The 15,230-nt window shown below is 44.3% G+C and overlaps 1 protein-coding gene across 2 annotated transcripts in view; it reads right to left on the bottom strand.

The window, feature by feature from the left end:
- The window catches only part of LOC126095202 (WD repeat-containing protein 55 homolog), a 59,323-nt gene extending 56,527 nt beyond the window's left edge, over positions 1-2,796 (bottom strand). The window contains exon 1 of one of the 2 annotated variants that reach the window (XM_049909936.1): positions 2,642-2,796. Coding sequence is in view for 1 of the 2 variants with exons in the window: in XM_049909935.1 (XP_049765892.1) it covers positions 2,056-2,065 (10 nt within the window). In the remaining variant the exon portion in view is untranslated. Of the gene's footprint in view, positions 1-2,055; positions 2,210-2,641 lie in introns of those variants that run through there. The other variant, XM_049909935.1, reaches the window with a different exon arrangement.
- Between the last annotated feature and the right edge of the window lie 12,434 nt (positions 2,797-15,230).

Here is a 15,230-nt window from a genome sequence, read left to right as displayed (position 1 = left end):
TTAGAAATCCAAACTGTGACTTTGACAGTATGTTATTTGAGATAAGCTGGTTATAAAGACGACTGTAGATTACTTTTTCGAAAATTTTTGAGAATGCTGGCAACAGTGAAATTCGACGGAAATTTGATGCTATTTCTTTATCTCCCTTCTTAAACAGTGGCTTAACTTCAGCATATTTCAGCCATTCAGGAAATATTCCACTGATAAACGACTGGTTACACAGATAGCTTAATATGTTACTTAGCTCAGAATCACATTCTTTAATTAACTTTGTTGATATTTCATCATACCCACTAGATGTTTTTGATTTTAAAGATTTTATGATGGCATATTTCTGTTGGGGTAGTGAGGGTCAAATTCATATTATGGAAGTTACTTGAAATGTCTGGTCTAAGGTAATCCATAGCAGCATCTACCGAACCTGACAACCCCATCTTTTCAGTAACAGTTATAAAATGTTTGTTAAAAAGTTCTGCAACACTATACACATCTGTCACCAATGTATCATTTACTCTTAATGCTATTTGTTCCTCTTCATGTCTGGTTCTACCGGTCTCCTCCTTCACTATATCCCATATTGTCTTTATTTTGTTATCTGATATGACTATCTTTTCCTTGTAATATATTTGCTTTGACATCCGTATTACAGTCTTTAATATTTTGCAGTATTTCTTATAATGTGCTATAGCATCAACATTGGAAATGTTTCGGACTGACAGATACAGTTTTCTTTTTGTTTTACAAGATACCCCTATTCCTCGAGTAATCCATGGCTTCTTTGTAGACTTTGCTCTAACCTTGGTAAGTTTTGGAGGAAAGCAGTGTTCAAGTAAGGTAAGCACTTTATTAGCAAAAATGTTATATTTTTCATTCATGCCATGAGCACTGTAAACATCAGTCCAGTGAATGTCTCTGAGGAGTGTCCTAAAATAATCAATTTTTGGCTTACTGATTACCCTCTTGAGCTCAGATTTAACAGATTTTATATCCTGTTCAGTATTAACATTTAACAGAAGGAACTGCATGTCATGATCTGAGAGGCCATTGACTATTGGTTTTGTAATATAATTTTGTTCATTGGACTTTTCTATAAAGATATTATCATTGGCTGTTTGTGAGCAAGTGGCTATCCTAGTGGGGAACTTTACTGTGGCAATTAAGTTGAATGATAGTGTTACTAACTCAAATAAGTTCTTATTGGGAGAGTCTTTAAGGAAATCTACATTGAAATCACCAGCAACCACTATTTCTTTGTTTTTGGTTGTTAAATGGGCCAGTACAGCTTCAAGGTGGTTTACAAACAGATTAAAGTTACCTGCAGGTGCTCAATATACACTTAATATTATGAAAGATTTTTTGTGAAAATCTAATTCTGTTGCACATGCTTCCATATGCTGTTCTAGGCAAAATTTATGAATGTCTATGTTCTTAAATTTATGACAGTTCCTGATGAATGTGGCAACTCCTCCTTTCTCTATTTCTGATCTACAAAAGTGAGATGCTAACCTAAACCCTGTAACACTTAAAAGTTCTATATCAGTGGTCACATGATGTTCAGAGAGGCAGATTATGTCAGCTGGGTTTGAAGACTCTAATTCATCTATGCAGATAGTTAATACCTGATAAAGTTTCCCTTTGACAATACCTCCTATTCCGTGGAAGAATTTTTAGTATTGTAAGTCTAAAAAGTGATGGGTACGACGTACTAACTCACAACATTCATATATCTTTTACTCTTTTTGAAAAAAAATTAAGTGTTCAGAATGTAACCATCTGAATTTGCGATGTGATTGTAAAATGACTCATTCCACATTATCTATCGTGCAAAATGATCCACGGAACATGAAACTAACCAACCAAACCATCCTACGGCAAACATGAGTATGTGGAGGCACTGGCACACTTAAAACATTTTAGTCATTTCTTGACATGCGTGGTAATATTTTTAGGGAAATGCAACTGAAGTTCATTACATATTTATGCTATCAAAAAAACCATGAGACATTAACATGCTTTTTTTATATTATGTCTCGTCAAATTCCAACATATACTCACTGCGACACATTACCACTGACGGCCTTAATAAATATTTATTACACAACAACAAGTATAGTCCACAACAATCACGTTACCACAAACTATTTAATAAACAAACAGACGTCGAATACACGCGTGCCGAAGCAGTTCCACCAACGTCTGAATAATGAAATAATCCTTGGTTTATACAGACGGTACACCTTTTAAGTAATTATTTATAAGGAAACCTCACGAAGGAAAATAGAAGGATAAGAAGGTCAAAGAAAGCGTTTTCCTTTTTGATCATAGGGACAACCATTTCCAGTAATGTGATGTTAGACGACCCATACGTAAAAATTTCTGATCATCATTTGTATCGTTTCAACCTCTGTATCCTCAACAAGTTTTCGTGTGTGGATTCTTGATGCTACTTCTACTAGTTTTTTTGCTCAGCTTTTCTTCTCTTTTTTGCAGCATACGACACCAATTACTACAGCAACGTCGTCTTGATCGTTCAACATTTGGAAACTGTGCATAGTATCATTGATCAGTCTACGAAGAAGTTCGATAATATTGCACAATATTATTATTGTACTGTGATACTGACCGTCTAGGAGCTACTTACATTTAAGACAGTTGAGGGATGAGGTAATTCGAAATAGTAAACCAAGGTCTGGAAAGCTAGTTCACTCGTGAAGCGCAAGAGTGAAGAACGAGGGGATGGACGAACAAACACACTAAACTGTCTTCATAATTTGAGTCAACCTGTTGTATAATAAATAGAAACAATCGGCGCTCAGCGATACACGAAGTAGGAGACCTAAAATTCTCGAGGCCGAGCTAGCAGATTTACATCTACACCCACATCTATACTCTACGAGCCACTTTGAAGTGCATGTCAGATTCCTGATAATCACGGTACACTCGTGAAATGGTCGTATGGAAAATCCCCACTTCATCGCTGCATTGGAGATGTTGCGTCCCACCGATCGTGCGCCGACTTAAATCTTGATAACCTTCCACTGTAGCAGCAGTCACCAATCTAACACCTCCGCCATTTTTTTTTCCTTTATTGTGATTTCATTCTCGTGCCCCATATGGGCAAGAATAAAATAATACATACATAAGAAGATAAAAAAGGGGAACATAAAACAGAGTAAGGGGAGAAAATGGAGGTAAAAATACATTGACATGTAGACGTTCATTGGGGACAGTTAAAAAAGTCACCAGAAAGTTAAAAAAACACAGTTGGCGATTCTTAAAACACAGAGAAGACACTGGATGCGCATGCACAGGTTAAAAGTTGGCCACAGTGTTAAAAACACTCCGAAACAACACACTTAAAACCCACTTGGAGCACACATGACGAAGAATAAAACTACCAGGTGGGACCTGCCGAGGGAAAGGTTAGAGAGGATGGAAAAGGAGGGGAGAGCATGGGGCAGCTGGGGAAGCGGCGGGATGAAGAGAGGAGGGGCAACCGTGGATTCACGAAGAGGCAGGAGACACATGGGGCGGGAGAGGAAAAGGGAAGACAGGGCAGGAGGGAGCGCAGAGACACTGAAAGAAGGCACAAGAGATGGAGGGGGAGTAGGAGGGGAAATCCGCTCAGAAGGAGGGAGGGGGAGGAGAGGGAGCCCTGAGGAGGAGGCAGGAAGAGGGGGTTAGAGTTGGTAGGAAGGGTAGATGTCAGGGCGAAGCTCATCATCCGGGAGGGGTAGACGGTGGAAGTTGTGTTGGGAAAGGGGATGGAGGGTGTGGAGATGGAGAGAGGGAGGGACACAACGGTAAAGGCGCAGCAACTGGTTGGGAGTGGAGAGGAAGGGAGACACCAGGGGGTGAGGGGGATCAAGGCGGCGGACAATATATAGTGTGCGGATGTGTTCAAGAAAAAGGAGAAGGTGGGGGAAGGGAATGAGGTCATAGAGGATGCATGTGGGGGACGGAAGGCGGATGCGGAAGGCGAGGCGGAGTGCATGGCGTTCGAGGATTTGGAGGGCTTTATAGAAACGGGGAGCGGCGGAAATCCAAGCGATGCTGGCATAACAAAGGATGGGGCGGATCATGGATTTGTAGGTGTGGAGGATGGTGGAAGGATGCAGACCCCACGTCCAGCCGGACAGGAGTTTCAGGAGGCAGAGGCGGTTGTGAGCTTTGTTTTGAATGGTAAGGAGATGGGGAGTCCAGGTGAGGTGGCGGTCGAGTGTGAGGCCAAGGTATTTGAGGGTAGTAGTGAGGTGGATAGGACTGCCATAAATGGTGAGGCAGAAATCACGGAGGCGGAAGGAGCGGGTGGTGCGGCCTATGACGATCGCCTGGGTCTTGGAGGGATTAACACGGAGGAACCACTGGTTGCACCAAGCGGTGAATTGGTCAAGGTGGGTTTGGAGGGTACGTTGGGACCGTTGAAGGGTAGGATAAAGGGCTAGGAAGGCGGTGTCATCAGCGAACTGGAGAAGATGAACAGGAGAGGGAGGTTTGGGCATATCAGCAGTGTACAGGAGATAGAGGAGAGGGGAAAGGACAGAACCTTGGGGCACGCTGGCAGAGGGGTAGAAAGTACGGGAGTTGGAATTGTGGATAGTCACATAGGAGGGACGATGGTAGAGGAAGGAAGCAACGAGGCGGATGAAGTTGATGGGGAGAGCATAAGTCTGGAGTTTGAAAAGGAGCCCGGGATGCCAGACACGGTCATAGGCGTTCTGGAGATCAAGGGAAACAAAGATAGCAGAGCGACGGGAGTTAAGTTGGAGGGAAAGAAGATGGGTAAGGTTAAGGAGCTGGTTGTCAGCAGAGAAGGAAGGCCGGAAGCCACATTGGGTAAGAGGAAGGAGGCTGTGCTGGTTAAGGTGGCGGTGGGTACGGCGAGAGAGGATGGCCTCAAAGACCTTACTGAACACGGAGGTGAGGCAGATGGGACGATAGGAAGAGGTAGCAGAGGGGGCTTTGTTAGGCTTAGGGAACAGCAGGACACGGGAAGTCTTCCACAGGTCAGGGTAAAATCCAGTGGAGAGGAGGACATTGTACAGGGTAGCAAGGACAGACAGGAAGGATGGAGGGGATTCCTTGAGGTGACGGTAGGTGACGCCATCATGACCAGGGGCGGTGTTGCGTTTGGAGCGGAGGACGAGTGTGATGTCTTGCATGGTGATGGGGGTGTTGATGTCGGAGGGGGGTAACCGATCCAAGTACTGGAAGCTAGGGGCGAGCGGGGGGACAGAGGTGTCAGTGCGGTCAAGGACGGTGGGGAAGAGGGAGTAATCAAAATGGGGATCGTCAGGAATGGAGAAGAGGTTGTCAGGAAAGGGTCGATCGTCATGGAGGATGGGGTAATGCGGGGTGGGATGGCTACCAGTAAGGCGGTGGGAGGCTGACCAGTACTTGGAGGAGTTGACAGGGAGGGTGGAGTTGAGGCATGTGCATGTCTGACGCCAGTCCTGGCATTTCTTTGCTGTAAGGAGGTTCCGGATATATCGCTGTAATTGCCGGTGGCGGGTGAGAGTATCCCGGTCACGAGTGCGGAGGAAGGAGCGGTAGAGCCTGCGGGATTCACGCAGAAGAAGGACGGCCTGTGGAGGAAACATAGGGTGGTGAGGGTGGATGAGTTTGGTAGGGACATGAGCCTCCATAGCGTCAGTGATGGTCTTCTGAAGGAAGGAAGAGGCATGGGTGATGTCATCAGGGTGGTGGAAAGTGAGGGGGTGGCTTTTGACCTGTAAGGCAATGGATTCCCGGTAGGCATCCCAATTGGCACGGTGGTAGTCATGGACAGACTTTGGAGGGGCAGTTGGGCGGGTGGCTGCAGTGGCAGGACGGGTAGAGGAGATGGTGAGAAGGACAGGGAGATGGTCACTACCGACGGGATCGAGGACATCAATGGCAATGCAACCAAGGAGGTTGGGGGAAGCAAGGATAACATCGGGGGTGGAGTTACTTTCAGGACGGGTGTGCTGTGGGAGAGGAACAAGGTCACCATGGAGGGTGGCAAGGAACTGATGCCACCGCCGAAGGGTGGCAGGGTCACGGCTGTGGATGTTGAGGTCAGCGGCGATCACATAGGTGGAGAAGGTACGGTCAACAAGGGAAATGAAGTCAAAGGGGAGAGGAGCTGCGGGGCGAATATAGATAGTGGCACAGGTGATGGTGAGGGAGGGAAAAAAAGAGGCTGAGGAGAAGGTGTTCGGTTGGGTCATTGAGGAGGGGTTGTGGCCAGACAGGGAGATGCCTGAGGTGGTCTATAGCGACCCCGCCTTGAGCTAGGGGAAGGGGATTGTCAGTGCGGTGAAAGAGATAAGGGGAGATGCGGACCACATTGTAGGGTTGGAGGAAGGTTTCATTAAGGATGAAGGAGTCAACCTGGTGCTGGGAGAGGGTATGCATGAAGAGGTATTTGTTTGCAGGGAGGGAGCGAATGTTGAGGTAGAGGAGACGATACTGTTGACGAGCCATGAGGTTGGGTGTGGGAAGGGTGCGGGAAGGGGAGAGAGGGGCTTAAACAAGGGTGTCTAGGCAGGTGAAGGTAAAGTGGGCCTGGTTGTGGGAGTATGTGGCGTAGGTGTTTAAGTGGAAAACAGAGCAGGCAGCGAGGGAAATCTGCTGGAGTGTGTGGGGGCGCTGGAAGGGGTGGATGTTCTGCAGGACGACGGTGAGGAACCGGATGATGTCTTCTGCTGTAGGGGGAGGGCGGAGGGAATTGTTAGGGTGGATGGGTGGGTCAATGGGGCGAACGGGGACAGTGAGTTCAGGGTTGGTGGGAGGGGGCTTGGCTTTGCATTTGGAGGAATAGGTGGGGTGAGGTTCATTGCAGGTGTTGCAGGATGGGGGGGAGGCGAGGTTGGGACACTGTTTGAGGAAGTGGGAGGCTTTACAATGGGGGCATGTGGGTGGGTTCTTGCAGTTTTGGGTGAGGTGGTCATTGTACAGAAGACAACGCTGGCAGCGGTAGGATTGAGGAGGGGAACGGGACGGGTCAACAGGGTGGCGGCGGTTGAAAATCAGGGCTCCCTGCGTGAGGAGGTGGTCGATGGAGGAGGCGGACTCTGTAAAGATACGCACGAGGAAAGTAGGGCCAGAGGAGTTGTAAATACGGCGGGCAGAGTGGACTTCCAGGGAGGGGTGGGCATTCAGTTTCGCCAACACCTCAGCCTCCGTGACCACAGGGCTGAGTTTTGTGATGACGGCAGTGAGGGTCGGCGGACGACGAGGCGGTTGGGGTTGACGAGGAGAGGAGGATGTAAGGAATGGGGTGAGGGATGCGTGGGGCCCAAAGGTGATGCGAGGAAGGCGCCGGAGGAGATCAGTATGGAAGGACGGAGAGGGAGACTTGATGAGAACAGAGTCTCTGCGAGGGATAAGTTGGGTGATGGGTGCACTGGGGATGTACTTCCGGATTTCAAGGGTGAGGGTGCGGGCACCCAGGAATTTCGGATCAGGGTTGGCTAGAACAAAGGTATACAGGGAGGGGGCTGGAGAGGAGGGAGGTGGGGTGGTATCCATAGCGGGGTCAGTGGGAGGTGGGGCGGGCAGTGGCTTTTTGGAGGAAGGAGTAGAGGAGAGGTCGCCACTGGGCCGTTTGGAAGATTTTTTGGTGGGTGTTGCCTGGGAGGAGGGATGAGGGACTGGATGGATGGGGAGGTGGTGGGAGGCAGGGCCCTCCTGTGAGGCAGTAGCACCGGATGAGAGGGTAGGGCGCTCTGTGGCGGCGACTGTGGCGCGGCGGGCGGAGACTCTGGCAGGGGAAGCAGTGGTAGTCGCAGGGGGGAGAGGGGGAAAGTCGTCTCGGCGGGCGACAGGAGTGGTAGGGGGGTTGGGAGCAGCGACAGAGGCAGGAGCGGAAGAAGCAGCAGGGGCAGGAGCAGGGGTAGGAGCAGGAGTGACGTACAGGTGGGGATACAGCGATGGAGAGGAGATAGATGGGGAGGAGACTGTGAGTAGGGGAGGTGCATGAGACGAGTGAATCCCAGAGGAAGCACTCCATGACGTTACAGTGGGGGCAGGTGAAGGAGAGGTGTAGATGATGGTGATAGTTGGGGCGTCCATGATTGCAGGCGGCAGCGAACACCGAGAGACGGCGGCAGCGGCGAGCACCGAGAGACGGCGGCAGAAGAAGCGGCAAGCACCAAGAGACGGCAACAGCGGCGGCGGCGCCTGAAGAAGCGGCGACCAGGCAGCGGCGGCAGAAGAGGAAGCGGCGAGCACCGACAGACGGCGACCAGGCGACGGCGGCGGCGGCGGCGGCAAGCACTGAGCGGCGGCGAACAGACTTCGACGACGGCAGCGGCAGCGGCGGCGGCGGGCAGCAGTGATGGCGTGCAGAGGGGCAACAACGCGACAAGCACGGTTGGGGCTCTTCCACGTCGAAGATACACCCTGAGAGTAGCCCAGGCAGTGCGAGTCCTCGATGAGGAAGTGAGGGAATCCAACCCTCGAATGTCCACCTCCGCCAGACATTTGTTGCCTTATATACGCATTGCTGACCGCAGAGCCGTATTCTGCCTGTTTACATATCTCGGTACATGAATACGCATGCCTATAACAATTTTTTGGTGCTTCAATCTATATGTTCAGGAAAGATACGGCACCACTACCATTTTTGTAATTGCTAGTGCTATTTTGTTTTTATCCCTGATCGTAGTTTCATAGTTGTGGAAACTCTCGATACCGTGAGATAAATTGTAATAACACTCTTTCTCACTAAACATATGAAGCGAAACATAGAAACATACAACGTTCATCAACTTGTCAAATTTTTCGTCAATCAAAATTTCTTGTAAACACGTCAGATAGCCTACGTGCTACATTTGACAAACATGTCGAACAACACAAGATTTGACAACGATAGAAAAGTTTGTCAAATGGATTGATCTTGTACGAGAGCATTTCCTATACATATCCTGGATCAAGAAAGAGCCTTAACAACAATGCACACTCGTAACTTTTCTCATGCTATAGCTATACAGATTTGTCCAGCAGATAATAAGAGATTGACACAAGCAGCGACCTTTAAGAAATTTCTTGAGTGAACGAGATGTTGAAAAAAACGTTCAGTGTCAAACATAAAATAAAAACAAGTGATTTTAACAGCCAAGTTAACCTGTTGCTGGAACTGCAGTAACGTATGCATGTTAGCCCTATGCAAATGGGGATACTCAAATCTGGTCTCCAGCTACCTGTAAACCAAGAGACTGGGAGATTGGATGATTCGAGTAGCCGATCACTTTCAAACAGGCACGACATGAGTAATCTGTGCTGCTACGTCACTTGCAGTGTGAATAGAAAAGTAAATCAGTTTCATTGGCTGTGGGCAAAGGACCTATGTAGTGTGCTTTTTGTATAACGTGGTTCCAGTAGTACAAAGTTCAGTGAATCTATTACTAATGATAAAAAAATGAAATTTCATGTGGCTCTACGTCTACATCTACACGGATACTCTGCAAATCACATTTAAGTGCCTGGCAGACGGTTCATCGAACCACCTTCACAATTCTCTATTATTCCAATCTCGTATAGCGCGCGGAAAGAATGAATACCTATGTCTTTAGGTATGAGCTATGATTTCCCTTATTTTATCGTGGTGATCGTTTCCTCCTACGTAGGTCGATGTCAACAAAACTTTTGGCATTCGGATGAGAAAGTTGGTCATTGGAATTTCGTGAGAAGATTCCGTCGCAACGAAATACAACTTTTCTTTTGATGATGTCCAGTCCAAATCCTGTATCATTTCTATGGCACTCTCTCCCATTTTTCGCGATAATACAAAACTTGCTGCCTTTCTTTGAATTTTTTCGATGTACTCTGTCAGTCATATCTGGCAAGGATCCCACACCGCACAGTAGTATTCTAAAAGATGACGGACAAGCATAGTGTAGGCAGTCTCCTTAGTAGGTCTGTTACATTTTCTAAGTGTCCTGCCAATAAAAAGCAGCTTTTGGTTAGTCTTCCCCACAACATTTTCTGGGTGTTCCTTCCAATTTAAGTTGCTCGTAATTGTAATACCTAGGTATTTAGCTGAATTTGTAGCTTTTAGGTTAGACTGATTTATTGTGCAAACGAAGTTTAACGAGTTCCTTTTAGAATTTTTTTAAAAATCGTTTTAAAGTTTGTTTTGATCTTCTGATGACTTTACTAGTCGCTAAACGACAGTGTCATCAGCAAACAACCGAAGACGGCTGCTCAGATTGTCTCCGAAATCGTTTATATAGATAAGGAACAGCAAAGGGCCTATAACACTACCTTGGGGTATGCCAGAAGTCACTTCTGTTTTACTCGATGACTTTCTGTCAATTACTACGAACTGTTACCTCTCTGATAGGAAATAAAAAAATCCAGTCATATAACTGAGACGATCCCTTGTCGACAGCACTTACTACTTCATGTGAATAAAGAGCTAGTTGTGTTTCACAGGAACGATGTTTTCTAAACCCATGTTGACTGTGTGTCAATAGACCATTTTCTTCGAGGTGATTCATAATGTTCGAACACAATATATGTTCCAAAATCCTGCTGCATATCGACGTCAATGATATGGGCCTGTAATTTAGTGGATTATGCCTACTACCTTTCTTAAATAGTGGTGTGACCTATGCTACTTTCCAGTCTTTGGGTACGGATCTTTCGTCAAACGAACGGTTGTGTATGATGGTTAAGTATGGAACTAATGCATCAGCATACTGCGAAAGGAACTTAATTGGTACACAGTCTGTACCAGAAGACTTGCTTTTATTAAGTGATTTAAGTTGCTTCACTACTCCGAGGATATTTACTTCTACGTTACTCATGTTGGCAGCCGTTCTCGATTCGAATTCTGGAATATTTACTTCGTCTTCTTTGTGAAGGCATTTCGGAAGGATGTGTTTAGTAAATCTGCTTTGGCAGCACTGTCTTGGATAGTATCTCTAGTGCTATCGCGCCACCTCCATGTATCGCGCAGAGAAGGCATTGATTTTTTCTTGCCGCTAACATCATGGAGGTAAGAATACTTACCTCCATGGCTAACATACTTCACATATGACAACAGAATGTCTTTGGAGTGCCTCCCGTCGGGTAGAGCAGTCGCCTGGTGCAAATCTTTTGAGTTGACGCCACCTGCGTGTCGATGCGGATGATATGATGATGAAGAGAACACGACACCCAGTCGTTGAGCAGAGAAAAATCGCCGACCCAGCTGGGAATCGAACCCAGGCCCCTTTGTACCCCGTTCGGATGAGAAGCGTTTAGGTTCTTCGTTGATCAGTTCACTTAGTTTTCTGTTACAGAGGGTAGCTAACCCTCTGACCGAACACACTGAGCTACGATACTGGCAAATCACTCAGCTATCGACGTGGACGTTACTGATCTTCATATTATAACACAGTATTATACTTAGCGCCGGTAAAGAAGGAAAAAAGTGAGAAAGTTGTGAGCTCATCCTTACATTGAGAATATTATAAATTGTAGGTTACAAGTTGCCCAATTGCTTGGTTGCACAGGATGGGAAACATATCACAATCCACATTGAAAAATTACCTGGGACAGGTTCAACTAACTTCAATTATAAACAATACAACTCCACAGTATTGTGCAGTGATGCTGAAGGTTTATTCAACTATTTTACTATTACATTTGTATTGGCTGTTTGTATTTTACCATACAACATTTGTATTTACTGTTTTGTTAAAGATAGCTAACTTCCTCATTGCAAAATAATGTAAAATCAATTTATTAAATATTACTTGTAAATATGTTCACTTGACCTGTCCAATATTGTATGTACAACCTTACAATTCTATGATTTATATTAACTGTTTTGTATAAGATAGATAATTTCCTTGCTACAAAATAATGTAAAAATCAATTTGTAAAAATTTGTATTAACTGTTTTGTTTAAGATAGATAATTTCCTTGCTACAAAATAATGTAAAAATCAATTTGTAAAAATTACTTGTAAATAGCTCTCTTGACCTATCCAATATCATATGTACAGCTGTACAATACTATGATTGCCTGGATCAATAAAAATACAATACAATACACTACAATTAAAAATGATTATGCAGGTAGAAATAGTGATGGAGGGATATTTTGTGCTTCAGCAACCAAACACAAGGTTACGAATGGAAGATTAAATGTCCATTGCCTCCGAGATTACCAGATGGTGAAAATGAATATAATTTCTCTTATTACTTTGTAGGAGATGAAGCATTTTCATTATCACGTTACTTGATGAGACTGTACCCACAAAGAACACTCGATAATATGAAGAGAATTTATCATAGATTAAGCAAAGGAAGAAACTATGGAGTGCACATTTGGAATGCTGATACAGAAGTTCCAAGTTCCCATTCGTTCTTAGAGTAAAGAAAGAGTGGTAACATAATGAAATCTGTGTGCATAGTGCATAATTTCATTAAAAAAAAGTTTTGGAGCAACATGTAACCTACAATTTATATTGTTATCAATGTATAGATGAACCCACAACTTTCTATCTTTTCTCCTTCTGTGCTGACAGTATAATAATACTGTATTAGAACATTGTTATCACTGCTAGAGTCACCAAATGAGGTGGCATGGTGTTCAGCACACTGGACTCACATTCGGGAGGCCATCCTCATTTAGGTTTTCCGTGATTTCCCTAAATTGCTTCAGGGAAATGGCAGTATGGTTCCTTTGAAAGGGCACAGCCGACTTCCTTCCACAATCCAATGGGATCGATGACCTCTCTGTTTGGTCCCTCCTCCAAATCAACCGACCAACTAGTAGAGTCACCAGACATTGTATTACTGGGGCTACGGTACACAAAAAAGTGTACTACTTACTTCCTTTGCCCACAACCGATGACACTGATTTAATTTCCTGTTTACACCACCAGTACTTGGCAGTACTGGAGACTCATGTCGTGCTTCTGTGAATGTGACCAGCTACTCGAGTCCTCCAGTCTCTCAGGTCTCTTGGTTGCCAGGTAGCTGGAGACCTGATTTGAGTGTCTCCATGTGAACTTCATCTTACTGTTATCACAAACTATAACTTGGAATGAGTTGAGCAGGGCTGTGGAGAACTGGAAGAGTGCAAATGGCTTGCTGATGGGAGACAATGCAGTCAACACTGGCTAATAATAAGCTGCGTAGAAACCCTGAAAGGCTTCACATTGTCATTTTCTTCAGGTTTTTCTTATGTCAGCTAACGAGTTCAGATGAAAGCTTGGTCGCACAGTGAAGATTTTCAAGTCAGAAGTTGGTCTGAATTGGTGTCAGCTCACTGAGAGATTGCATTTGACACTTAATTCTCCTTCAATAGCCTCTATCTTTCATAAGTTCACGAAATCACTGTGTTTGTTGCATGAAGTGTGTTGTGTCCAAAAATAAGTTTCTGAGAAAACTGAATTGGGGAAAATAAATATTAAAATTAAATATGCCAATAATCAAACTTATATTTCATTTTATTCTTACAATGCTGTTCAGCTTTACTTTCATCCTGTATTTATTTTATTAGCCAAAAAAAAAAAAAAAAGGAAATGCACATGGCAGTTTCAATTTAACACATGTTATGCAGCAAACACAGCAGTTGTCTTGGAGACTGAAGGTGGAAGACATGCTGAGGGCACAGCAACAGCCATGTGTACCATTCAGAGAACTTTTGAAAAAGATTCCCAATGTATTTAGAATCAGCATATTCATGATGTAGGGTCAGTGCATGACTAAGCTCAGATAAGAGATCTATAGGGTCTACAATTCGTATATTTATGTCAACACAAGTACAGAAATGTGAGCATTAGGAATTCTTTCAGCAGATACTTAGCAAGCATAATTCTAGCAGACAAAAATGTAGCATATTCAGCTGCTGAAATGTTATGGTGTCATACTGATTTGGAGCGAAAGTGGTAGTTGTCTCTGACACTTCCCTGACAATATTAGTGTATCCAAAGTGAAGAGAGGGGGATGTTATGCATGTGATATCTGGTGACACGGATGCCATAGCTGCAAAGTAACAGGCTTCTTGGGCAGTGCTGATCGATATGAAAGATTTGGGTACTATTCCATATATGGTAGTGAACGCTGAAACTCGTGATTTAAAAAGAAAGCTGACAGTAGGGGTCTTACTCATGTTTAAGAGATCCAAGCTGATCCAAATGGCATCCAAGTGATTCTGTGTTGCAATCAGAAACCTGACCTATATCTAGACTTGTGTGTTCTGTCTCTAATGACCACGATTTCGACATTACTTTAAACCCTAATCTATCTTCTTTCCTTTTTGATTTGTGCGAATAAAACTTTGTGTGTAAAATGATTAATGAAATCATTGCGAACAGAGAGAGAGCAAACAGAAAAATTCCATGTACCGGTATGGCACCAGTCTCAGCAAAAGAAAAAGAAGTATCCTCAATAGCAGCAGAATCGTCAGTGGCGGAACCAACAGCTAAAGCAACATATTCAGTGGTAACTGTTGCCCGTCCTACACGCAACAGAAAACAAATTCAGCATTTTTTATGGTAAGTAACACGAGATATGAGGATTTAAGGTTGCATGAAGCATCTCTATTGTGTGTTCAATATGCGTTTTCCACACCTCAAGCAATACTGTCAACTAATGTACTGAAAAAAGCCACTCCTAGCAAACATCACACAAATGCAGAGGTGAGAAAAAGTCAAACTTTGTCTTTATTCCACCAAAATATATGTAGGCTCAAGAATGAAATAGACCAGTTGCTAATAAATTTAAAAGACGAGTGTGAAAGTGAGCCTGATATACTCTGTTTCTCAGAACATCACGTTATGAGTGGAATCCACATGCTACAGATTGAGAACTTTAGTTTAGCTACTCATTACTGTAGATCTGTTATAGAAAAAGGTGTTGTTGTAATATTTATAAAAAATAATATAGTGTATAAATCCCTAGATTTAAGCAAATACTGCGATGAACAACATTTTGAGGTGTGTGGCATCAAGTTAACAGCAGACAGTGCAACTGTTATTGTTCTGGCTGTTTAAAGGGCACCTGCTGGAAATCTAAATGTATTTCTAAGACAAACTGAATCACTTCTGTCCCACCTATGTAGGAAAACTAAATCTACCATTGTTATGAGTGACTTCAATGTGGACCTTTTAACAGAAAATAGAAACAAAACAGACTTTGAACATTTAATGTACTTTTACAATTTAGTACCAATGGTAGACACTCCAACTAGAGTAACTGCCCGCTCTAGCACTTTAATAGATAATGTATTTGTAGATAAGGATATTT

This window comes from Schistocerca cancellata, chromosome 8 (genome assembly GCF_023864275.1).
Source record: "Schistocerca cancellata isolate TAMUIC-IGC-003103 chromosome 8, iqSchCanc2.1, whole genome shotgun sequence".
Lineage (NCBI taxonomy): Eukaryota > Metazoa > Arthropoda > Insecta > Orthoptera > Acrididae > Schistocerca > Schistocerca cancellata.
Note: the sequence above shows the minus strand (reverse complement) of the source record. Positions and strands in the feature narration are given on the sequence as shown.